This window comes from Pipistrellus hanaki, assembly GCF_964339955.1.
Source record: "Pipistrellus hanaki genome assembly, chromosome: 18".
Classification (NCBI taxonomy): Eukaryota; Metazoa; Chordata; class Mammalia; order Chiroptera; family Vespertilionidae; genus Pipistrellus; species Pipistrellus hanaki.
The window spans coordinates 35,517,854-35,541,715 of NC_140520.1; the positions used below are offsets into that span (position 1 = coordinate 35,517,854).

The 23,862-nt window shown below is 55.2% G+C and overlaps 1 protein-coding gene across 1 annotated transcript; it reads left to right on the plus strand.

The window, feature by feature from the left end:
• The first annotated feature begins 4,847 nt into the window (after positions 1 to 4,847).
• Positions 4,848 to 23,416, plus strand: ANKRD35 (ankyrin repeat domain 35). The gene is made up of 14 exons (XM_084865471.1): positions 4,848 to 5,114; positions 12,586 to 12,716; positions 13,409 to 13,497; positions 13,838 to 13,902; positions 14,698 to 14,755; positions 14,932 to 15,002; positions 15,307 to 15,413; positions 16,272 to 16,453; positions 16,994 to 17,031; positions 17,193 to 19,142; positions 21,421 to 21,510; positions 21,727 to 21,792; positions 22,341 to 22,441; positions 22,947 to 23,416. Exons 1-14 carry the CDS (start codon positions 5,076 to 5,078, stop codon positions 22,951 to 22,953), a joined length of 2,994 nt encoding a protein of 997 aa, XP_084721597.1. The 5' UTR covers positions 4,848 to 5,075; the 3' UTR covers positions 22,954 to 23,416.
• Positions 23,417 to 23,862: the final 446 nt, after the last annotated feature.

Consider the following 23,862-nt stretch of genomic DNA (forward strand, 5'->3'; position numbering starts at 1 on the left):
CTTTCTTTGGAGCAGAGCAAGTTGGAGAAACAACTGTAGAAACAACAGGCTCTCTTCAGACATGCGTGTTCCTTCTTTTCTCATTATTGTGCCTTTATTTCTTCATTCTTTCATTCTCTCATCAGACATGAAGCACCTAATGTGCACCAGGCAATGAGAATAATAGAAAATACAGCTGCTACCATCAAAGAGCCCAGTCTAATAGGGAAAACAGACATGTAAACAAATACAAATACTGAGAGGTGGTTGCTACATGACGTAGCAGAATTAGAATTGCATCGCACAGTTTGGCACCGTGTGTGTGTTTAGGGGGTGGTGGTGGCAGGGTTAAAAGGGAAAACTTTACAGGAAAAAGATTAGCTTGAGGGACCACCAAGTGTGAGAGGAGGCATCCAGGGAGGAGGAGTCACCAGCCGGGAGGGAAACTGCAGTGACTAGAACGCCCTGCGCACTGCTGTGCAAGCAGTGGGAGATGAGGCTGGAGAAGGCAGGGTCAGCTCCTAGGAGCCTTCTAAGCCACGTGAAGATGTCCCGCTGTGACCTTTAGGTTCTGTTAGGGGTTGGGGCGGGGGGGGGGGGCGCGCGGGCTAGCTCAGGCCGCAGGGTACACCAGTTGGCTGGGACTGATTGTTCGAGTCAGAATTGCTGAGTTTGAATTTAAAAAGCACATTTTCCCCCTTAAAGAATGCAAAGGAGGATGGCCTGTGCTTAAAACAAAAATTCTCTTCTTCCTCTGCCCTTTTCTAACTTACAGGTGCTTTTTTAGGAGGTTAAACCCAACCCCCTTTTCCTCAAGTTTTGTTCCCCATGTTTCGCCGAGTCACATGCACCATCCACACTACAGTCTCCCCCATTTCCAAACTGTTCCTTCGGGTCCTCCTCGCGCCTGGTTTTGGCGGGGGGGTGGGGAGGAGGCAGAGGTAGCTCGTTGGCCAAAGGTTTCTGGATGGAACGAAAGCGTCCATAGAGTAAGGTGACCAGACGTCCCGCTTTTTTTTTTTTTTTTTAAATCACATTCAGCTACTTTTTAATTTTTTTTTTACTTTTTAATTTTTTAAAATATTTTTTTATTGATTTTTCACAGAGGGATAGAGAGTTAGAAACATTGATGAGAATCTCCCGGGAGGATCCAAGATGGCTGCTCGGGTATACACCTAGCCGCAGCAGCTCACAACAATTTCAAGGGAATACAACTAAAATGTAGAGTGGACATTGCCCAGAGCTACAGGCAGTCGACTGACTGAAAACTCTACAATAGGAAGGAGGGAGAAAACCAGAAGGAAAATCAGAGGAGCTGAAAAAAAGCCTAAGGTACGGAGACATGCTGCCCGCTCGCACGCACACGCGCGTGGAGAGGTCGCAGCCGGAGAGGAGGAGAGGGCTGGGTGCTGCCCGGCGTTCCCTAGCAGGAAGGAAATAGAACCCCCAGCCTGGGCTGAACCCCCGAACCGGCAGCGCTGAGCCCCAAGTTATGTGCCAGACCCTGGGGACCCAGGCTCCGGCAGGGGGAGACAATCCCGGGGGACGGCGAAATGCAGGGCCCCCGGAGTCGCGCGCACATGGCTCGCAGAGGACTGAATGTTGACTCTGATGCTGGATTACCCTAGCCGGAAGAAACAAAGCCTCCGGCGGCAGCTCTGAGCCTCAGTCCAGACCGCCCCGAACTCCAGGTCTGGGCCAGTCCCTGGGGACCCAGGCTCGGGCAGGGGGAGACGGAGCTGTGAGGTGGAGTCCTGGGAGCGCGGCGAAAGGCCGAGCCCCCGGAGTCGCGCACACTGTGCGCAGAGGACAGTCTGTTGACTCTGATCCTGGACTCCCCTAGTGGGAGGGAGAAATAAAGCTCCAGACTGGAGGAACGCCACGAGGAGCAGGAGCCCCTGCCGGACACCGGCCAGCCGGACACCGGCCAGCCGGGCGCCAGCAAGGAGCCGGGCGACGGGGCCCCCAGTGGGGGGGGTGCCCCTGAGCCTTCGACTGCTGAGCGCTGGCAACGGAGTCAAGGACGGGGGCTGCTTCCTGGGCGGCGCCGACCCCGGCAACAGGCTGGAGCAGCGCGGGAGCCCGCGGAGAACAAAGGGGTGCCACAGGCCAACCTGCTGAGCTCCCAGGACAAGGAGGAAGAAACCAAAGAAGTTCTCAATGTGAAGAAATCAAGTGAGAGCAAATGATAGTAAAATTACTTAAGAAAGAATACAAAGAAGATCTTGAAAAATCAAAGACTAAGTCAGAACTCAACGCACCAGCCAACATTGCAACATAAATGCGTTTTGTTTTTTTTTTAAAAAAAAGAAAAAAAAAAGAGAAAAAAGGGACAGAATGTTGGAACAGCGGCGACCAGGCCTAGAGTGGCCAGGCACAAGGCAGTGGCAGCTGGGCCCGGAGCAGCAGTGGCCAGGCCCCAGAGCAGCAGCAGCCAGAACAAGAGCATCAACGGCCAGCACTGGAGCAGCCAGACCTGGGGCAGTGGCAGCCAGGCCTGAGGCAGAGGCGGCCAAGCCCAGGGTGGCCAGTCCAGGAACACCCAGACACGGAGTGGCTGGGCCCGGAGAAGCCCGGCCCAGAGCAGCCGGGTTGGGAGCAGCCAGGCCCAGAACAGCAGTAGCCAAGCACGGAGCATCCAGGCTGGGAGCGGCCAGGCCTGGAGTAGCTGGGTCTGGTGTGGCCAGGCCTGGAGCAGCGGCTGCCAGGCTAGGAGCGGCCAGGCCCGGAGCAGCAGCTGCCAGGCTGGGAGCAGCCAGGTCCGGAGCAGCCGGGTCTGGTGTGGCCAGGCCCGGAGAAGCGGCTGCCAGGCTGGGAGCGGCCAGGCCCAGAGCAACAGCTGCCAGGCTGGGAGCGGCCAGGCCCGGAGCAGCGACTGCCAGGCTGGGAGCGGCCAGGCCCGGAGCAGCCGGGTCTGGTGCGGCCAGGCCCGGAGCAGCAGCTGCCAGGCTGGGAGCGGCCAGGCCCGGAGCAGCCGGGTCTGGTGCGGCCAGGCCAGGAGCAGCGGCTGCCAGGCTGGGAGCGGCCAGGCCCGGAGCAGCAGCTGCCAGGCTGGGAGCGGCCAGGCCCAGAGCAACAGCTGCCAGGCTGGGAGCGGCCAGGCCCGGAGCAGCCGGGTCTGGTGCGGCCAGGCCCGGAGCAGCGACTGCCAGGCTGGGAGCGGCCAGGACGGAGCAGCCGGGTCTTGTGCGGCCAGGCCCGGAGCAGCAGCGGCCAGGCTGGGAGCGGCCAGGCCCGGAGCAGCCGGGTCTGGTGCGGCCAGGCCAGGAGCAGCGGCTGCCAGGCTGGGAGCGGCCAGGCCCGGAGCAGCCGGGTCTGGTGCGGCCAGGCCCGGAGCAGCGGCTGCCAGGCTGGGAGCGGCCAGGCCCGGAGCAGCCGGGTCTGGTGCGGCCAGGCCCGGAGCAGCGGCTGCCAGGCTGGGAGCGGCCAGGCCCGGAGCAGCGGGGTCTGGTGCGGCCAGGCCAGGAGCAATGGCTGCCAGGCTGGGAGCAGCCAGGCCCGGAGCAGCGGCTGTCAGGCCTGGAGCGGCCAGGCCCGGAGCGGCCGGGACCGGAGCAACCGGTCCCAGAGCAGCCGGGTCGGGTGCGGCCAGGCCTGTAGCAGCAACAGCCAAGTCCAGAGAAACTAGGTCGGGAGCGGCAGTGACCAGACCCGGAGCAGCTGGTTGTGGAACGAACCAGAGCAACAGAGGCCAGGCCCGGAGCAGCCAGGCCCGAAACAGCTCGCTCCTCGCCTGTACCTGCCCAAGGCTGCCTCTCAGACATGGCTGGAAACTTTTGCGGGAACTTGAGGGTCTGCTGAATCAAGTGATGAAGGCTTAGATCTGGATGTGTTGAGTTAGTATAGTGCTGGGGTGTTGATCTGTGAGTGCCTTGGGTGGGGCCTGGATGAGGCTGGTTGACCTATTTGGAAATGTCTTTTGTGTGAAGTGTATCATTGGGCATGTGGAGGTATTATTGTTATGAGAAAATGCTAAGTAACAGATTTACTATCTGAAAAGGGATTTACTATCGGGGAAAGGGAGGGAGGAAGAGACTGAACATAAACTGTGCACCTATGGATGAGGACAATGGGGGATGGGGAGGGGGCAGAGGTTGGGGTGGGAACCTGGTGGAGGGGGGAAGAAATGAGGAACCTTTGTAATAATATGAACAATAAAGATTGATTTAAAAAAAAAAAAAAAAAACATTGATGAGAGAGAATCATTGACCAGCTGCCTCTTGCACACCCCCTACTAGGGATGTGCCCACAACCAAGGTACATGCCCTTGACTGGAATCGAACCTGGGACCTTTCAGTCCACAGACCGACGCTCTGTCCACTGAGCCAAACCTGTTTAGGCCATCCCGCTTTTTAACAATTTGTCCCGCGTCCCTCGGACTTTTTCAAAACGACGCAGGACGCGGGACAAATTGTTAGAAATCGGGACGTCTGGTCACCTTAGAATAGAGGTTAATGCGACAATGGTACCAGCAGAGCGCAGGAGGGAAGCCGGGATGCCCGCCCCGTGCGGCGCTCGGGGACCCAGGCGGGCCTGGGGGCGGGGCTAGAGCGGGGCGGCTGCGGAGTGGGCAGGGCTTCGAGTAGCGCTGGGGCTGGCGGTTGGTGGCGGGGCGGGGGCGGGGCTATTGGCGGGGCGGGGCTGCGTCGGGGGCGTGGCTTCGGGCTGCGCTGGGGCTGGCGGTTGGTGGAGGGGGCGGGGCTGGGGCGGGGCCTGGGAGGGTTTTAGCGCCGCCCACGCGGCAGTTCTGTCTACGGTTAAGCGGTCGGAGCGGGGCGGGTTCGGTTTGGAGGGCGGGTTCGGTTCGGTTCGGTTTGGAGGGCGGGGGTTGAGACCCAACCCAGGTCGCCGCCCTAGACTGCAGGCTTTTCGCCTCCGCCGCGGCGGAGGGGCAGGGCCGGGGCGGAGCTGTGAGCGCAGCCCGCGGGGCTGGTGTCTGATTGAGCGAGCCGGCGGCCCGGGGGCGGGGCGGCCCTGCTTTTGACAGCTTGCCCTGGCACAGCCGCGACCGAGTTCGGTGGGTTCGGGATCCTGTGGCCCCTTCCTCCGCGCGTCCCCGTCCCCCCGTGGCCCTGGCCCTGGCCCTGTCACTGGCCATGAAGCGCTTCTTCTCCTGCTCCAGCTCAAAGGTGGCGGTAGGTGCCAAAACGTCTGGGAGTATGGGGACGGGGCTAGGGTCTGAGCCCTGTGGTGACCCTGTGTCCCACCCTGGGGCACCATTTGCCTTTTCCCTCTATCGGTCTTTCCAGGTCTTCCTTCCCCAAATGCAGAATGTAGCCAGCCCGCCGTTCCTGCCTCCCTCAAGACCCTGTCCCCCAGCCTCTGCTAACCTCTGACCTCCCCAAGGTTCTTTGCCTTGGCCCTTTCTTGTCCTGCTGTCACCTACAATCCCAGCTTCTAGTATGTTCCCTGCAGCCCTTGTCCCCTTCGGAAGGCCTGTCCTCTACTTTTGCTCAGTCTCTCTGTTCTGAACCATCTTCTGTCCTGTCCACAGCCCAGCTCAGCCTAAGTTCCACTCTGTCCCCCAAGCCCAGTCCTGTGCTGTCCTCACAGCCCTCCCCTCCCCTCTGGTCCTATTCTTGCTGTTTTCTCCCAGCCCCGTGCCTTCCCTAGCTCTTCTCCATCCTTGCACCCATGCCTCTCCCCCTCTCATCCCCTCTCCATTCCCGCAGGCTCTCAGACACTCCTCCACACCTCTTTCTAATGGGCGCTCCCCACCAGCTGCCTTCTCCTGCTCTCCCCTGCAGCTTCTGCCCCTCTCTGCCCATGGTTGTTCAGCCCCACTGTGCCCCCCTTTGCCTGGCCCGCCTGCTCTCTGCGGGTTAATCTTACAGTCTGGCCGGCCTGGCAGGCTCTGCCGGAGGAGGCACGGTGCCTGGCTTCTGCACACAGATCCGGGGAAGCTGCCTGCAGAATTCGCCCTCACCGGGTCACTGCAGTGTTTGGTCATCAGACTGGTTCTTGGGCCAGCCAGGGCCTCCCGCCTGCTTCTCCCCAGAATCTTCCTTCCCTCTACACCGTCGCCCAGTAGTTTGGGGCTTATGCTGCTTCCTTGGACTGAGGTGGGGAAAGGTGGCGGTGAGAAGAGAGTGGATTCACTCAGGGTTCCCAGCAGAAGTCGCTCCACTCCCTCTTCTCCCAGAACAAAGCACAGGAAGAAGATTGCAGAAGGCGGTGGCTTGGGAAGCGTGTCCTCTTCTCTGAGGATCTCTCACAGAGACCCCCCGCCAGGGGACCACGTTCTCTGTGGAGACGGGAATTGTGCATTGAGGGTGCCAAGTGCCTGTAGTGATACTGCGTAGCCCAGCCTGACCGAATGAGTGATGTCACTCGTGAGCAAACGTGAGAAATGTTGAGTGCACTCCGCACGGGCAGGCCCCAGGAGCTGGAAGCGAGCTCTGAGGCAATAGGGGAGCTCTGTTGAGGCCTGTCCTTGTCCCACTTACATGCTTCTCCGCTTTGTTTCTCTCACGGGCCAGCCAATCACAGGCACTCCCTGAGTGACATGGGCACCGGAAACAGAGGCAGCCCAGACCCTGTGCTCCCTAATGGTTTTCTTAGGCACAAGGGCTCTTCCCTGGCAGGCCGCCACGGCCCTCCCTGTCAGGTCTGTGGAGTCCGCCTGTGCCTTAGGAACGGGGTCACTGTTTCATCCCGCCTGATTTCCCAATCCTTTCAGTGCCTCCTGTCCAAGATGCTGGGGGAGCAACCTTAGGGTTAGGGTTAGTGTTAGGGTTATGGTTAGGGTTAGTTTGGAATTTGGAAGTATTCCTCTGTCCTTCATTCAGCTCTACAAAGTTGAGGCCATGAAGGGTTTCTACCCATTCTAAACTCTTCTTAGTGAACAAGGTTACAGGAAGTCAGTTGGGTGGATTGAGAACTGTCTGACTGGGAGGACACTTTCCTCAGGCGGGATGGGATCCCAGAAAGCTCCCTCATAGGCCATTGTTTCCACATAAAACTTCCTCATACCTCCTAAGAGAAATTCCTCCACTCCCCGAGTCGCTAACCACTCTGGACCTGCCTGTCAGAGAAATAAAATAGTGTGATTGCCTTCCTGGCCACTCCTGAAGCCCGGCTTCCCAGTCACACCGGCCTAGCCCTGCCCATCGCACCCGCCTCTGGGTCCAGGGCCAGAGCCCTTCAACTCTCAGAGTAAGGACTGAAAAATCACTGGTCATCTTCTTTTTCTTCTTTAAGATATTTTTATTGATTTTAAAAAAAAATTTTTTTATTGATTTCAGAGAGGAAGGGAGAAGGGAGAGAAAAACATTAATGATGAGACAGAATCACTGATCGGCTGCCTCCTGCACGCCCCCTACTAGGGATTGAACCTGCAACTCAAGTATCCTTGACCGGAATTGAACCCGGGACCCTTCAGTCTGCAGGCTGACACTCTGTCCACTGAGCCAAAACAGCTAGGTCTATTGATTTTTTTTAAAGAGGGAGAGAAGATGGGAGGGCAGGGGAAAGAGAAACATTGATGTGAGAGCATCATCAGCTGCCTTTCTGCACGCCCCCTATTGGGAATGGAGCCCCAAACCAGGAATAGAACTCCCAACATCCTCTGGGCGCATGGGATGACGCTCAAGCAACTGAGCCACACTGGCTGGGGCCTGATCACTTTAAAACTAAGTTGTCCTGATCAGTTTGACTCAGTGGATAGAGTGTTGGCCTGTGGACTAAAGAGACCCAGGTCAATGGCACCAATGTACTTTGGTAGTAGGCACATCCCCAATAGGGGGTGTGCAGGAGGCAGTTGATCCGATGTTTCTCTCTCATCGATGTTTCTAACTCTCTCCCTTTCTCTCTGTAAAAAATCAATAAAATACATTTTGGGGGGGGGGGGAACTAATCTAAGTTATCCAGAATATAGGAAATTCAGCAAACAGATAAAAATCAGCTTTATAATCTTATTTTAGACAAGTAGAGGAAGGCTTTAAGAGAGTGTCTTACACATTAGCTTTTTCTGCCTTTGCAGGAAGTAGGCCAGAAAATAGCTTTATTTTTTATTTTTTTATTTTATTTTTTAAAAATATATTGATTTTTCAGAGAGGAATGGAGAGAGATACAGAGTTAGAAACGTTGATGAGAAAGAGTCATCGATCAGTTGCCTCTTGCACACCCCCTACCGGGGATGTGCCCGCAACCCAGGTACATGCCCTTGACCAGAATCGAACCTGGGACCTTTCAGTCCGCAGACCGACGCTCTATCCACAGAGCCAAACCGGTTTCGGCCAGAAAATAGCTTTAAACAGTTGGGACTGAATCAGTTCAGAGAAATGTCAGTTGCATTTTAAAAATTGAGAGTCAGTTCCTGGTTCCTTCCAGACAACCTTTCCGTTTCCATTCACCTGCCCACCCTCTGCTGCCGGTGTGCGGTCGTGGCGGGAGGCTCACAGGCACGCAGCCAGAGATAAGGAGTTGCAATTACTTTTACAAAGGCCCCTAACCTTAACTACAGAAACACAGCGCTATGCCTGTATTTGAACCTGCTGATTAATTTGGTAATTGCTCCCTTGAGGCTGTGATGGTAATCCACGGCCTCTTTTCCAAGGTGCTGGCTGAGCGATGGACTAGATCTTGGAATTTAGAAGCATATCTCTGTCTTCCTCCACCCTAGCTCTGCAGAGGTTTGATCATGACGAATTTCCACCTATTCTAAATTCTTTTTAATGAAACAAGATTATACTAAGTAAATCCAGTAGAATTAGAACTGTCTAGCTGAAAAGAAGATGTCTACTTTGCTAGGAAACACTGTACCACCCATACAGCTTAGCTGTTAAGATCTCTTCCTTCCACTCCCCTGTACAGAGGTTTCTGAGCCCAGGAACATCCAAAATGTGCCTGTTAATGTAAAAAAACATGGAAACCTGCAAAGAATTTTTGTGAGTTTATTTGAGCCAAACTGTCAATATATGGCGGCTAGCAGAACCTCAATGAATTGAGATAATGGAGAATTGAGGTAACGGAGAATGGCAGGTTACATCTGTATTTATACATTGCAATCAAAGGAAAGGGACGTAGGTGGGTCACATGAAATCCATTGGTGACAGACTAGAGAGGCGGGAGAAAGCATGGGGGGGGGGGGGAGGCACGTCTGGGATTGGATAAAAAGTAAAATGATAGGCACATACTTAGGTGGGTGCAGGAACAATTAACATGGTGACAATGAAGGAATTTGTGGTCTCTGTCCTGGAGCCCAGGCACAATAGGTTGTGCCCCAGGGGCTCCAGAAAAAGGGAAGTTACAAGTGACCCAGACATTTCAAGGGTATGTTATTATAGATGCAAAAAGAAAGATAGGCTCAGTTACTAGTAAGGTAGAGGTTGACCTTGTCAGGGAAGATGCTGGCCTAGGATGTAACTGCCCACCATCACTGCTTTAGTTAAAGTTTAATTTCAGACCATCCTCTGTGGTGGCTTTAGGTCTGAGTTTGCAAGACGGCCACGCCGGCCTTCCCTGAGCTGTCAGGTCAGCATGTGACCCCTTTTGTTCACAGTCCCCCAAAGGCTAGAAAGAACGGGGCTTCAACTAACATTTATTGTGCACCTACTGTGTGCCAGACAGCGCTAGGGGCTTTATGTAATTTAGAACCTGATGTTCAGGAAGCTTTCACATGCCTAAATTCACAAGGATGGGAAGTGCTAGAATCAGGATTTTAAACGGAGGACTTCCCACTGAGGTCAGCTGGTAGTGTTGTAGTGTACCGCCATCTTACAAAGACGCTTCAAAAAGTCGAATTATGGAGTCATTTATTAAAATGACCTCAAAAGCGCTCCAGACCTCACAGCCCCGGACAGCTTGCCACCTCTGGCTTATATTGGCAAAGGTACCGATTACACCTTTGGGTCTGGAATGAGGAACCTGTTTCGTGAGCAGGTTATCTAAAGTATTTATGAACCACTGAATCAACAGAAACACATTATCTGGGACCACAGGGGCCATTTAGAACAATTGTGCTGTCCAGATTCCGGGACCACTGAGTCGATAAACTCAGTATTCTGTAGCTACTGAGTCAATTTAGGATAATCTGTCCTGGGTCCCAGAAGAATGTGCTTCGATGACCAGTGAGATCACATGCAATGGGACATTCAAACCATCATCCATGGAGTATCGGGATAGCATACATAAGTTCAGAAAATCAAAATAACTTTCTATTGTTTTATCAAACATAAGTACAGAACCCAAACAGCAGTTTCTACGGTAAAGTACTACCGTACCACACTTCAGCAGCAGTGACTCTGGAGGCGGTGCTGGCTGTTTTCTGAGGGGGACCCAGCCCCAAGAGACACTGGAGAAGGCGTTCTTCCCTCTCAGTCTGCTGGCATGTGGAGCAGTCCCTTTGCTTATTTTGTGCTTTGAGAATTAACCTGCTTGGAGACTCTGTGTGGAAAGGTAGCGTCTGAGAGTGGGCGGCTCTGCTCCGAGGCAGCCTTAGGCTGTTTGTTTGGAAATAAGTAAAATGTCTCCGTCACTGGGGGGTAGTGTGGCCTGGTGGTGAGAACTGGGGTTGGACAGCAGAGGCCTCGGCTCTAATCTCAACGTTCCTGCCATTTTGTGGTGTCTGCACAGTTATTGGACCTCAGAGGGCTTTGGTTACGTCTTGTGTCAGATAGATAAAATAATACCAGCCCAAACCACTTCCTGGGGATGTCGAGTGGCTGGTTGAAAATAGCACTTGAAAGGCCTATGAGGATTTACAAGCGTGTACTGGCGTCTTACCCCCGAATCCCTCTCCCCTGGGCCATTTCATGGTTGGGTCATTCAAAATCTTCCCTGTTTGTGATGGATAATTTGCCCTAACTATGTAAACAGTATTTGGAAATGAGTTATTTGGCTTCCATTAGCCCTATGTTTTTCCACCTCCTCCCATAGCCTCTTCCTTGTTGAGATTATACCTCATAAAATGCAATGTGCCGCCACCAAACCCCAGTGCTTCCTGCTTTGTTAGAAGGATGCCATACACTTGTGTAGCTCTTCACAGTTTACAGAGAGATTTTATGCACATTAGTTCATTTAATACAACATGATGAGGCAGCTATTATTTCCCACATGTGATAGATGAGGGAACAGGTTAGAGGTGTGAAATGGCTTACTCCGGGTCACATAGCTGAGAAAGTAGCTGAACCAGACCCCAAACTTGGGCCTGCTGACAGGTCCCTGCGGCCCTTCTCTGGGTCAGACCAGGCTGTTCTGTGCTTTTACTGCGGGTCTCTGCATCCTTTCTTCCTTTCCTTCCCCTTCTCTGGCTTAGATCAGGCTTTTCTGTGCGTTTTGCCCTGGATGGTTTTACCCAGCTCTCTCTCTCACACCCCGTGATACTTCAATTATTGTAATTGCCCCATCTCCGGGAGAAAGTCAGGCTGGAATAATAGAACAATGCACGCCCAGGTGTGGCCTTATCTGGGACAGCTGCTCCCTGCCCGGAATGGGGGAAGGAGGGAGGGAGGAGATGGGGAGAGGCCTCGCTGCCTCTGAACCCAGCGAGAGGCCTATATTTGCCTCGCGGCTGCCTTTGCCCTGAAAGGGAAGAGCCACTGGGTAATGGGCAAAACGTGAGACGGGAAAACCGAAACTCTGCGCTTCTCCTCCCAGTTTGGAGCCCAAAGCCGATGGGTAGATAACTGGCCTCGTGGCTGTGACCTGACATTAGGTGCCTTGATTTCCCAAACATCTGCAGACACAAAGCAGAGCAGCTTGGGAAGCTGAGAGGCATGTGAGCCCAACCAGGAGTGGTCCGTTTGGGTCAGTTTGAGAGCAAAAGGGAAGGGCGTCAAGGCTAGGACTGCTCTGAGGCTGTGCACCCACAATGATAATCACAGAGAGGGTTAAAAAGGCATTTGAGCTGAAACCGGTTTGGCTCAGTGGATAGAGCATCGGCCTGCGGACTGAAAGGTCCCAGGTTCGATTCCGGTCAAGGACATGTACGTTGGTTATGGGCAGTGGGGGTGTGCAGTGGGGGTGTGCAGGAGGCAGCTGATCGATGTTTCTCTCTCATCGATGTTTTTAACTATCCCTCTCCCTTCCTCTCTGTAAAAAATCAATAAAATATATTTTTAAAAATCCATTTGAAATATTCCGCATCCAGCACTCAAAAATGGTTTTTAATCCAGTAGTCCAAGCCCCTTTGGGTCCAGGACTGGCAGTAACCAGAAGCCGTGCTGGGTGGCATATGAACTGGTGACATTTAACTGCTCACCAGCAGGGACGGTGTGACCTGGGCTGAGTGGAACACTGCAAGGCCCGCAGGGATGTTCCTTTCCCCTGGATTGGCATCTTCCTAACCGTCTCCTTCCTTTCTGTTCATCCTCACCCGAGGATATTTTCCCATTGGTTTTTAGGGAGAGTGGAAGAGAGAGGAAAAGACAGAGAAACATCCATGTGAGAGAAACACATCGATTGGTTGCCTCCTGCATGAGCCCCAACTAGGGCCTGATCTGGGAAAGAACCTGCAACCAAAGTATGTGCCTTTGACCAGAATCGAACCCGGGATCTTTTGGTCTACAGGCCGACGCTCTAACCACTGAGCGAACTGGCCAGGGCTGTCTCCTTCCTTTCTACACCCCACCCTCCCCTAAACCTCCATCTGCGGCTCTGCCCCAGGTGGAGCGATGGAACCGCCGTGATCAGAAGCTGCTGGAGGCCGTGCAGCGGGGGGACGTGGGGCGCGTGGCCGCCCTGGCCTCCAGGAAGTCTTCCCGACCTACCAAGCTGAACTCCAACGGCCAGTCCCCGTAAGTGAGTCCCCTGGACCCGCCTCTGGTACTGACTCCCTTCGAAAACTCCAACCCCAATGTCACAGGACAGGGAATGCCCACAGCTCCGGGCCCTTTGGTCCTGCTAAGTCTTTGCTGGGGACCAAGTGCTGCGCAAAGTGAGCTCCGCCCACCTCACAGCCCAGCTTGACAAAATGACCAAGAAGACCATAAAGCCCATGAACCAAATGGAACACGGATCCAGACAGCACACAGAGCATTTCTGCATTGCACAGAGAGGCGGGGGTGGGATGCGGAGGTGTGCTTGGAAAGTTCAGAATGAAGTGGCAGCTACGAGAGTCACACGGCCAAGCGGAGTGAGTGGGACAAGAGGGATATTGCTCTTGTCTCTGCCAAGTCAGCTTCGCCTGGCCAGCCCTCTGCTCGGGTCTGGCCGGCTCTCCCTGTGACACGGCCAGTCTGGGAAGGGTCCTGGACGCCCCGCCATAGTCTGAGGCTGCTTGGACCTGTAGCTCTAATTTCTGTATTTGCTTCCAGCTTTCTCTCACTGACAGTGGGCCATCTAGCCGCCTCAGTACGTCGGGCCAGGGTTTCCCTATCTGCTCTGGGCTGGGCTCTGGGGTTAGAGAGTGTGGGTGTGCAGGCAGTGATTATTGAGATTATGAGGCTTCTCCCATTCCTCATACCCTGGTCCCTTCGTTCTCCTGCAGGTTTCACCTGGCAGCCTCCAAGGGCCTGACGGAATGTCTGACCGTCCTGCTGGCAAACGGGGCCGAAATCAACAGCCCGAACGAGGACGGTGAGTCAGCCTGCGCCGTGCCGCTTGCTTTCCCCTCACGGCAGGCAGCATGGGGGCCCGCGCGGCCCGCCCGCCGGAGGGTCCCACCACAGCCTCCTCTTCCTCCCTCATAAAGCCTGGCCAGCACCCTCCCGCAGTCCCCTCCCTGCAGGCTGGGTACGTACCACCCCTCCCACCTCCACCGCACCAGGCACCCGGGGAACAGGAATTTCCGGCCCCAGGAGGCTGAGAGCTTCTCTCCCTAATCTCCCTCTGATTATCTGTGCGTCTCTCCTTCCCTCCCAGTGAGTCACTGGCCTGCACAGGGCCACCCACCTGCCTCTTCCTCTCCTCCTTCCAGGAAGCACCGCCCTGCACTTGGCCACCATCTCCTGCCAGCCGCAGTGTGTCAAGGTCCTGCTCCAGGTAGAGCCACCCCTCCGTACTCCTCCTGAGAAGGGAGAAGCGGACCAGAGTTCCCAAACTTTGTCTTGAAGTCACAGCAACATTTAATCAAATATACTCCCTCCTCCCCAATAAGAAAGCTGGCGGTTATTTATTCTTTAATTCACAAACAGTTATTTAACGCCTGCTATGTGCAGGCCGGCACTTAATGCTGCCCTTGAGGGCAGGTCAGAGTTGGCAGGGGCTGACTGCCCCCCCCAGTCAATATGCATATTTTGAGCTCTGCCATTGGCTGAGCCACTTCAGAGACTGACTGCAGTGGTGATGATGGGCCGGCAGAAGGAGGGCAGAGAGTTTCAAATTAAACCAAAATCCCACTGTCTACCTTTGAGCCGTTCGTAGTCTAGAGTACAAAGGGAACTACACATGTGAAATGACATATGGACAATTAATACATAAGTTTTCAACAATATGAAGGCCAACAGGCCATTGGGCTCCTGCCTTCTGCTTTTGTTTTTCCCAGGCTTTGCAAGAGCCCCAATCACCATCCCAAAGTCCCGGCCCGGGACCCAGGCCTTACTGTCCTAGCATCTTATTTACCCGTAACCTGAGTTTTCCCAGGCCCTAGGCTTAGGCACCAGGCCTGAAATTCAAGGCTGCCTGCCACCTGTAAGGCCTGGATTGGGCCTGCGGAGCCATGGGCCCCCTCCCCCCCCCCCCCTGTCCCCGTGGTCATTGAGGAGCCGGGGACCCCCAGTGGCATGGGATGGGAGCATTACCACTCTGCTCCATGACGCTTCCTGTGGCTCTTCCCAGCACGGGGCCAATGAGGATGCCGTGGACGCAGAAAACCGGAGTCCTCTGCACTGGGCAGGTGTGTGCCGGGACACTGGGGCACAGGGCAGCAGGGAGGAAGGGGCGGGAGACGGGAGGATTACATTTGGTGGAGAGGGCAGGGCTGTTTACTAAGATAGTTGGAGGGGCTGTTGGGTCACGATCTGACTAGGCACCCTTCCTGCTCCCCTTCACCCAATCACCCCCCTCCCCCAGCTTCCTCGGGCTGTGCCTCGAGTGTGCTGCTGCTGTGTGACCACGAAGCCTTCCTGGACGTGCTGGATAACGTGAGTGTCCGCGGGGCCCTGCAGGGCCCTGCAGGCTGCCGCTCTCTGAGCTGGACTGGCTCACTTCTGTGAGCAGGGGTTTCACAGCTCCACCTTTTCTTCCTCCTCCTCCTCCTCCTCCTACCCCTTCCCCTCCTCCTCCTCCTCCTCCTCTTCCTCACAGAGAGGTTAAGCCCTATCTTCTGGAGAGCTTTTAACCCTGTGAAAGGATATTCAGCCCTCAGACTGGGCTTTTCCTGGAAAGGTGTGGGGAGAGGGAGCTGGTGGGGTTGTCTCACGAACTCCCTCTCCACAATCCACGCAGGACGGACGCACACCCCTGATGATCGCCTCGCTGGGCGGGCACGCAGCTATCTGCTCACAGCTGCTGCAGAGGGGCGCCCGGGTCAACGTCACGGACAAAGATGACAAGTGAGCCCTCCCCGTCTTCCCTCCCCATCCAGGCCCTGGCCGCTCTAGGAAGGAGCCACTGGGCAAAGAGGGTGTGCGTGCGTGTGTGCGTGTGTGTGTGTGTGTGTGTGTGTGTGTGTGGTCATGCATGTATATGTGGGGGGGGCAGGTTGGCCTCTGTGTTCTTGGTCTCCTTTTCTGAGCGGTGGCTTAGAAGAGATCGCCTGCTGCTTCACTGCTTTCCTAGAGACGGGAAGCATGTTTTACTCCCTGCTCTCATTCAGCTGCTCCCCCACCATCTTCCTAATGTAGATAACTTGGGAAGTAGAATCAATACCTCTGGACTCATTAGTTTAATTGACTGGTTTTCAAACTATCTTCCGAGCAATGGAATCCTTCTCTCTAATAAAGAATTTATGCAGAATCTTAATATGCAAAGCAGAGAAAAATGAAGCCATCAGCCCCTGCTTTCTGATGCTGCAGGTCCAGGAATGGCGTGTGAAAAGTTCTGGTTTTGCCCGCTGGCATAGCTCAGTGGTTGAGTGTTGACCTATGAATCAAGAGGTTGTGGGCTCAGTCCCCAGTGTGGGGTGTGCGGGAGGCAGCCTATTGATGAATCTGATCATTGACGTTTCTATCTCTCCCTCTCTCTTCCTCTCGGAAAAAAAAAGTATGTATATGTATGTGTGTGTGTGTATATGTGTGTGCACGTATGTATGTGTATATGTACGCGTATGTGTGTATATGTGTGCATGCATATGTACATATGTATATATGTGTATATATGTGTGTATGTGTATATATGTATGTGTATGGGTTGTGTATATGTATATGTGTGTATGTGTGTGTGTATATGTATATATCTGTCCTAACCCACAGGTCGGCTCTGATCATGGCCTGTGAGAAAGGCAGCGCCGAGGTGGCGGAGCTGCTCCTGAGCCACGGGGCGGACGTGGGGACGGTGGACTGCGCGGGCCACGACGCCATGTACTACTGCCTGCGCTCACAGGACAAGGCGCTGCGCAAGCTGGTGCAGAAGGCCCTGAGCTGGCGGCGGGGAGGTGAGCCAGGTCCCTGTGCGACTACAAGATCCTCCCCAAGAGCTCAGAGAAGCTTCAGAGAATCCATTGTCCCCGTGGAAACAACCCACCTGACCGATAATTGCCACCGTAGTCCAGGATTTGCTTATTTCTTGCTGCTGCTATGAGATGACCCCGAGTTCCCAAAAGCAGGGCCGCCGAGGTCCTTAATGAAGCCCCGTCTTACTCAAGGCAGCGGGGGCTGGCGCTCAGTAGGACTTCTGAGCTGTGATTGAGCATCTCTGTGTGGGTTCCCAGCCAACCTCCCCCTGCTGGACTCTGAACCCCGCAGATGACAGGCCATGTCTGTTTTGTCACTAGCGATGTCCGGTGCCTGTAGCAGCGCCGGGTAGAGTGTCCGATAAAGCGAGAGAGCAGGATGAGTGAGCTGGGGTAGGGAGCCAAGGCTGCTGGGCTGAACAGGAGTGGCTCCCCACTGCAGGAAGACTGGTGATGAGGGTTATGACCCAAAGGGCCATCCTCTCAGGGAGGGTCACATTCTCCTCGTGTCTTTTCATCTAGGTCAGGGGCTGGTTCCACACTCAGATGCTGTGTCTAAGGTAAGACCCTAAGCGCCTCCCCTTCCACCCACCCAGGCCATCCCACCGGGACACCTCCCAGGCGGTGCCCATGGGGGCGGCAAGATGGTCCAAGCGCGGGAAGCCCTCCGGGGCTGGGATAGCTGCCCTGGCTTCCCGTCACTCCTCTGTTTGCTTCACAGGCCTCTCCGTCGCCCGCAGCGGAGCAGGAAGGGGAGCGTGAGGATGCGTGCCCGGAGGAGTGGAGGCGGAAGTATGAAGAGGAGCAGAAGAAAGTGTCTCAGTTGGAGCAGGAGCTGGTGCGAAAGACAGAAGCGTGCGAGGATCAAGCCGCAGCCTACCTGGGCCTGGCGAACCAGATCCGAGAGCAGGTGCAGGAGCTGGGGCTGCTGCTCTTCCAGGAGCCCAGAGCTCCCGACGGGCCGAGTCCCAGTGTCCGTCCTGGAGGGGATGGCATGGAGCAGGCCTCCCCGCTGGACCTGCTGGCTGAGGGCGTCCGAGAGCTAAAGAAGCAGCAGCGGGCAGTGGCCGAAGCCGCAGCCACAGCCGCAGCCGCAGCCAGCCCAGGATCAGCTCCCAAGAAGCCTGAGGATTCATCCCCCCGGGAGACATACTATGAAGCCCATGGCAGGTCCCAACCACAACAGGGGCCACCCCAGGGCCCAACGTCTGAGGTCCCGGGGGAAGCCACAGGACAGCACCCGACGCCTGGCAGTGGGCAGGCCTTCGGCCCAGAGCATGCAGACCAGCGGGAGGCCGGCCAGAAGGAGCGGCCGAAGGCCCCGGGGGCGGAGAGAGCAGACACAGGGGCTGAAGCAGTGGGCACAGCAGCCATGAACCAACTGCTGCTCCAGCTGAGGGAGGAGCTGGCTGCTGTTTGGCGAGAAAAGGATGCTGCCCTGGGGGCTTTGTCAAGGCCCGTCCTGGAGCGAGTTCTGGGGGCGTCCCGGGCTGAGGCCACGGCGGCTGCCTGGGAGAAGATGGAGGCCAGGCTGGAGCAGGTGCTGCTGAAGCTGGATCGGGCCAAGGTGGGGCTGCAGGCGACACCGGGGACCCCCGCCCAGGAGTCCAGAGCCGGAGCCCCAAAGGCGGGCTCAGAAGCCGTCACGGAAGAGTGTGGAGAGGAGACGGGGGCTCCTGGGACCCAGCCGGAGTCTCCAGGGGCCCCTGGCAGGCTGCAGCCGCCCGGGGCAGGGCTGGCCAAGGGCACGCTGGAGAAGGAGGTGTCGGCCCTGAGACTGAACAACAGTAGCTTGCTGGAGGAGCTGGGGGAGCTGGGCCGGGAGCGGCAGCGGCTGCAAGGGGAGCTGCAGTGCCTGAGCCAGCGGCTGCAGCGGGAGTTCGTGCCCCGGCCCGTGGCGCAGGTCCAGCTGCAGCAGCTGCGGAAGAGCGTGGGGCTGCTGACGGATGAGCTGGCCCTGGAGAAGGAGGCCACCGAGAAGCTGCGCAGGCACCTGGCGTCGCAGAGCAGCGGCCTCCGCGGCCTGTGGGACTGCCTGCCCCCAGACCTGGTAAGCAAGGCCAGTGCCCGCGGCGCCGGCCCCGAGCCCCTGCAGGAGCTGCAGGCCTGCATCAGCGCCCTGGTGGCCCGGCACCGCGAGGCCCAGCAGGTGCTGGCGCGGCTGGAGGAGGACAACCAGCGGCTGCGGGGAGCCCCCGCCTCGCACCCAGAGCCCGGCACCTCCGCCAAGGGGCCGGCTGCCCCCGAAGTGGCGGCGCTGGAGCAGGACCTGGGGCAGCTGGAGGCAGAGCTGCGCGCCGTGCAGGCCTCGATGCGCGGGAAGAGCCAGGAGATCGGGAAGCTGAAGCAGCTGCTGTACCAGGCCACGGAGGAGGTGGCCGAGCTGCGCGCGCGGGAGGCGGCCAGCCTGCGGCAGCAGGAGCGGGCGCGCAGCTCGCAGGCGGCCCAGGCGCAGGCGTGCGGCCAGGAGCTGCGGGCGCTGCTGGACCAGTGCAGCGCCGCCTGCCGCCAGGCGGGCTGCCGCGGCGGGGACCCGGCGGCCCGGACCCCGGAGCCGGAGCGCCAGGCCGGCGAGGCGCGCGGGTGCCCGGAGCAGTTCGAGCAGACGGTGGGGCTGCTGAGAGAGAAGATGGAGCACCTCCTCGGGGCGTGCCAGGACAAGGAGGCCAAGGTGATGAGATGCGGCGGCGGGGAAGGCTTGCTAGCTGCATCTGCCTTTGGTTAGCCAGAGGAGTCCCTCCCCAACAGAACGCCAACCGTTTGCAAGGGTCACGCTGAGTTCTCTGGGTCTAAGGTGGTTTGGGGTTGAGATGGGAGGAGAGGGTTGGCAGTGTGGCTCAGTGGGTTGGGCATCTACCTATGGACCAGGAGGTCAGGTTCAATTGCCAGTCAGGCCATGTGCCGGGGTTGTGGGCTGGATCCCCAGTGTGGAGCGTGCAGGAGGCAGCCGGTCAATGATTCTCTCTCATCATTGATGTTTCTCTCTCTCTCTCTCCCTTCCTCTCTAAGATCAAATATATAAATAGGAGAGAGAAAGGGGCTTAGGTGTTAAAATCTGGACTCTGGTTTAGAAGCAACGTGGCGGGCTCCCACCTGTGGAGCAGTGTGGCTTATTAGCATTTTGACTTCAATCATATCTTAGCCTGAGAGCGGTCTGATGCTATGGTGGGTTGCTGTGGCTTTGCTAGGTTCTGAGAAGCCAAGTCCAGGCTGATTAAGAGAAGCAGACTAGGCTACAGGTCCGCTGCACCCCTTCCCGTCCATCCGAGCAGGTTCTGCGAAGGATTTCCATGGCCCAAGAGCGCCAATGCAGAGTAAAACGTTTGAAAACCGCCGTGTTTGACACCTGAGTTTCCTAATGATTGCTCTAAGTCTACATGTGTCTAGGGGCATGTTTTATGAATTCTAATTTTTTAAAATTAACTTATAAATGAAGTATTAATTCTAGAACTTTATCTGTGAAATGAATTCAGACTACTTATTCAAATTTATGTACATGATCAAATTTATAAGGATTCAAAAATATAGGGAGCATACGTCTTATATAATACACAGTGCATAAAAATAGAAGAAAGGTTATTCAGAAGAGGAATCAGTGTGGGATGGGGCCAATTAAAGAAAGGACAGGTTTCTGTCGGTGTGGAAGGAGAAGAGGAAAGAGAGCAACTGGGTAAAAGAAAATAGTGTAGTGGATGTTGGACTGATATTGTCTGGATTTCTATCCCCACCAGGCACTGCCCTACACTAAGCACTTCATATACATTACTAGAGGCCCATTGCACGATATTTGAAGAATAGGCTTCATTCCCAGCTGCCCAGAAGCCAGCACATCTCCGCTCCCAGGCAGCCTGGAGCTGGCACATCCTCGCTTCTGTCTGGAGCACCATTCCAGTAGCTCCCTCCGCTGCCCCCCTTCCCCTCATAGCAGACTTCACTCTGCTCTGTGCCTGCATATGTAGGTTCATTGCATAGCCACTTTGTTAGGTTCATTTGCATAGCCACTCTGATTGGCTGTGGGCATAGTGGGGTGATGGTTAATTTGCATGTTTTGCTTTTATTCGGTAAGGTTAGGTAAGATGGATTTCTTTTCTTTTTTTTTAATATATATATATTTTTTTATTGATTTTAAACAGAGAGAAATTGAGAGGGATAGAGAGTTAGAAATGTCGACGAGAGAGAAACATCGACCAGCTGCCTCTTGCACACCCCCCACCGGGGACATGACCGCAACCAAGGTACATGCCCTTGACTGGAATCGAACCCGGGACCTTTCAGTCCGCAGTCCGATGCTCTATCCACTGAGCCAAACCGGTTTCGGCTGGATTTCTATTTCAGTCTCAAAACTTACTGATTGAACTTGAGTGAGTTATCTAAGCCTTGGAATCTCCAAGTCTCAGTTTTTTTCATGAATAAGATGAGGCGAATAAGAGGGTTGTTGTGAGGGTCACATTAAATGAGATATTGTATTTAAAATACTCGGAATGATTTTTTGAAAATAATAAGTGCCCGATCAGTTATTTTCATTATTCTCACTCCCACCATTCCTGGTACTGCTGGTCATCCTTAACCACATTTGTGCTGTAGCCTCGCAACCACAAACACTCATCTCCATTTCGCTCAGCGGTCAGCAGCCAGGAGTGGTTCAGGACCCAGTACAGACTTAAGAGCACGGACCATTCATTCAAAAAGGTCTTGGTTCAAGTCATATGTCATCACTTGTTAGCTGTATGATTTTGACAAGTTATTTAAGAACATGTCAGTAATAATACTCCCTTCAGAGAAGTGTTCCTCCCAGAACAGAAGTAGAGCTGTTTGGAGTATGGCATGAGACAGGTGTGTAAAAGCATCTGGCACATAGCACAGACTCAGCAAAGGGAAGCTGACCTTGACCGTGGGACGGGGGTGGGGGGGGGCATGACTTGGGCCTCACTGGCTCCCTTTGGCCTCAGGTCAAGGAGTTGTTGAAGAAGGTGGAGCAGCTCTCTGAGGAAGTCCTAGCTGTTCGAGGAGAAAATGCGCGCCTGGCCTCGCAGCTGCGGGTACGTTTGGTCCCGGACTGAAAGGTCACGGGAGGGGATGTGGGAGGATTCTGGGAATCGCAGAGACCTGTTCAAAAGTGGTCCAGGCTGGGCTAGTGATGGGTCCAGGGAGACTCTCTGGCCCAGCTGACCACTTAGTTTCATTGTTCCTCCTGCTTGGGGGTCGGGGTGAGTAGGGAGGGTGGGCACACAACCCCCATTGATGCTCACCCCCAGGATTCTCAGAAGAACCACGAAGAGATCATCACTACCTATAGAAACCATCTGCTGAGTGCTGCTCAGGTGAGCACGGGGGAGGGAGGGACAGGGTGGGGGAGGGAGTATGGGATTTGGATCCCTTTTCTTACCCACACATATTTGTCATTTCCGGGAAGGCTAGCCGTTAGATGTTCTAGTGCCAGGCCTCTGGATGTCCTGAGGTATGGGAATGTGAGGGGAGAGGGGTGTTTGTCCCCCCTTTTCAATTCCTGCCCCACTGTAAAGCCTTTATGCCCTGTCCCTTATGCCCTTCCTCAATTCCCTCCTCCCTCACCAAGGAAGAGGCGGCGGGGGTGGGCTTGCTCCTCTAATAGGAATAATAGCTACAAAGGATGGAACACTTATTGTATACGGCAGCTTTGCGTCAGAATCAGGGTCGGAACCCTCACAGCAGTCCTGAAAAGTAAACATCGTTGCTTTCCTTGAAAAGGTTAGGAAACATCCCCAAAGTCAAATGCTGTTTAAGTGAGGGCTCATCGTCCGCAAACCGCATTCCACCACATCTCAGGGCCTCTCCCTCTTCTGTCTCCCATTTCCTGTTCTTCTCCCTCTTTCTTTCCCGTCACGCCCAGGGCTACATGGAACAAGACGTGTACAACATCCTGCTGCGGATCCTCAGCCGGCAGGAGAAGAGGGGCGGCGCGGGCCCGGAGGGGGCCGGGCTTCCTCTCCGGTGAGCTGTGGCGGAGGCTGCTGGGGCAGGGGCTGGGAGAGAGGGCTTGGGAAGAGGCTTCGGATGGGAACTGGAGTCCCTTTTGCTCCAAGTGGCGGCTGACACTGGGGAGTCTGTGCCACAGGGCATTGCATGAGGTTCGCCGAGAGGTCACAGCGGTGGGCACCACTGGGTGGAGTCAGTGCCTGAAGGGGCTGACCTGGGATGGAGGCCGAGAAGGGGAGTGGACCTTTTCCGGTCTGGGATAGAGAGAATCAGTAAAGGATGAGTGATGGGGGAGAGTGGTACCAAGTTGCTTCCTAGGGTAGGGCTCTACAGAAGGCAGAATCTCTCCTTCACCCCCACCCCGTGCATCCAAAGAACAGTCTTCTCTCATATGTCTCCCCGCCTATGCCGGCGGCATCTTCCCCAGCCAGGGCGATGAGGACCCCCTTAGCATCGGGGCACGGGCGGGCGGAGACAGGCTGCAGAAGGGCGTGCATTCACCTTGGCCTTCTTCTTGCAGGGAATAAGAGCTCCACTGGCTGCCGCAGGCTCCATCGGGCTGCAGTGGGTGGGAGGTTGGCCATTAGGGGAGAGTATGGGTGAGCTTCGCCTGACATTAGGGAGCCCAGACCTGAGAATTGGAACCGTGGAATCAGCATGGATGAGACCAGAGGAGATATGGATCGAAGCCAGCTCTGTAAAAATAAAGCAGGGCAGTATGGTACCGGCTGTCATTGTTTTTCTGTTTAAGGTGGGGGCAGGAATCTTTTTCATCACAAGTGGCTCCATAAGCCAGCAGCTTTTAAACTTTGTGGTCCATAGTTAGAAATACATGTTACATCCTGTGTGGACATACCTGAAATAGTATGTCTCCTTACTATTTCTATTCTAGCCTATTCTCTGCTATTATACTCCACTGAAAAAATACTGGTTAAAAGACATTCACTAGCCGAAACTGGTTTGGCTCAGTTGGTAAATCGTCGATCTGCAGACTGAAGGGTCCCGGGTTCAATTCCGGTCAAGGGCATGTACATTGGCTGCGGGCACATCCCCGGTGGGGGGTGTGCAGGAGGCAGCTGGTCGATGTTTCTCTCTCATCGATGTTTCTGGCTCTCCATCCTTCTCTCCCTCTCTGTAAAAAATCAATAAAATATATATTCTTTAAAAAAATATATCCACTAATGGGCCAAGACTCAGTGTGAAAGCCAGCCCTCTGTGAAAGTGGGGATCGACTCTCTTGCTTTGTCTTTCCCAAATCCGTCTCTGACTGACCAACGCAGCTCTCATGTTCTGCCTCGGGACTCCGAGTCGGCTGTTTGAGAGGCATGGCTTTTCTCTGAGAGGAATAATCTAACACATTCCATCACGTGTTACACTGTGGGTTAGGCGGAAGCACATGGTCTCATGTGGTCAGTGTGCTTTGCCCCCGGAGCAAA

Bases quoted from the DNA above. Each gene is read 5' to 3' on its own strand.
- ANKRD35 (XM_084865471.1), top strand. From the start codon at position 5,076: ATGAAGCGCTTCTTCTCCTGCTCCAGCTCAAAGGTGGCG. The intron at 12,717-13,408 runs GTAAGTGAGTCC...GTTCTCCTGCAG, and splicing joins AACTCCAACGGCCAGTCCCC to GTTTCACCTGGCAGCCTCCA. The intron at 14,756-14,931 runs GTGTGTGCCGGG...CCCCTCCCCCAG, and splicing joins GAGTCCTCTGCACTGGGCAG to CTTCCTCGGGCTGTGCCTCG.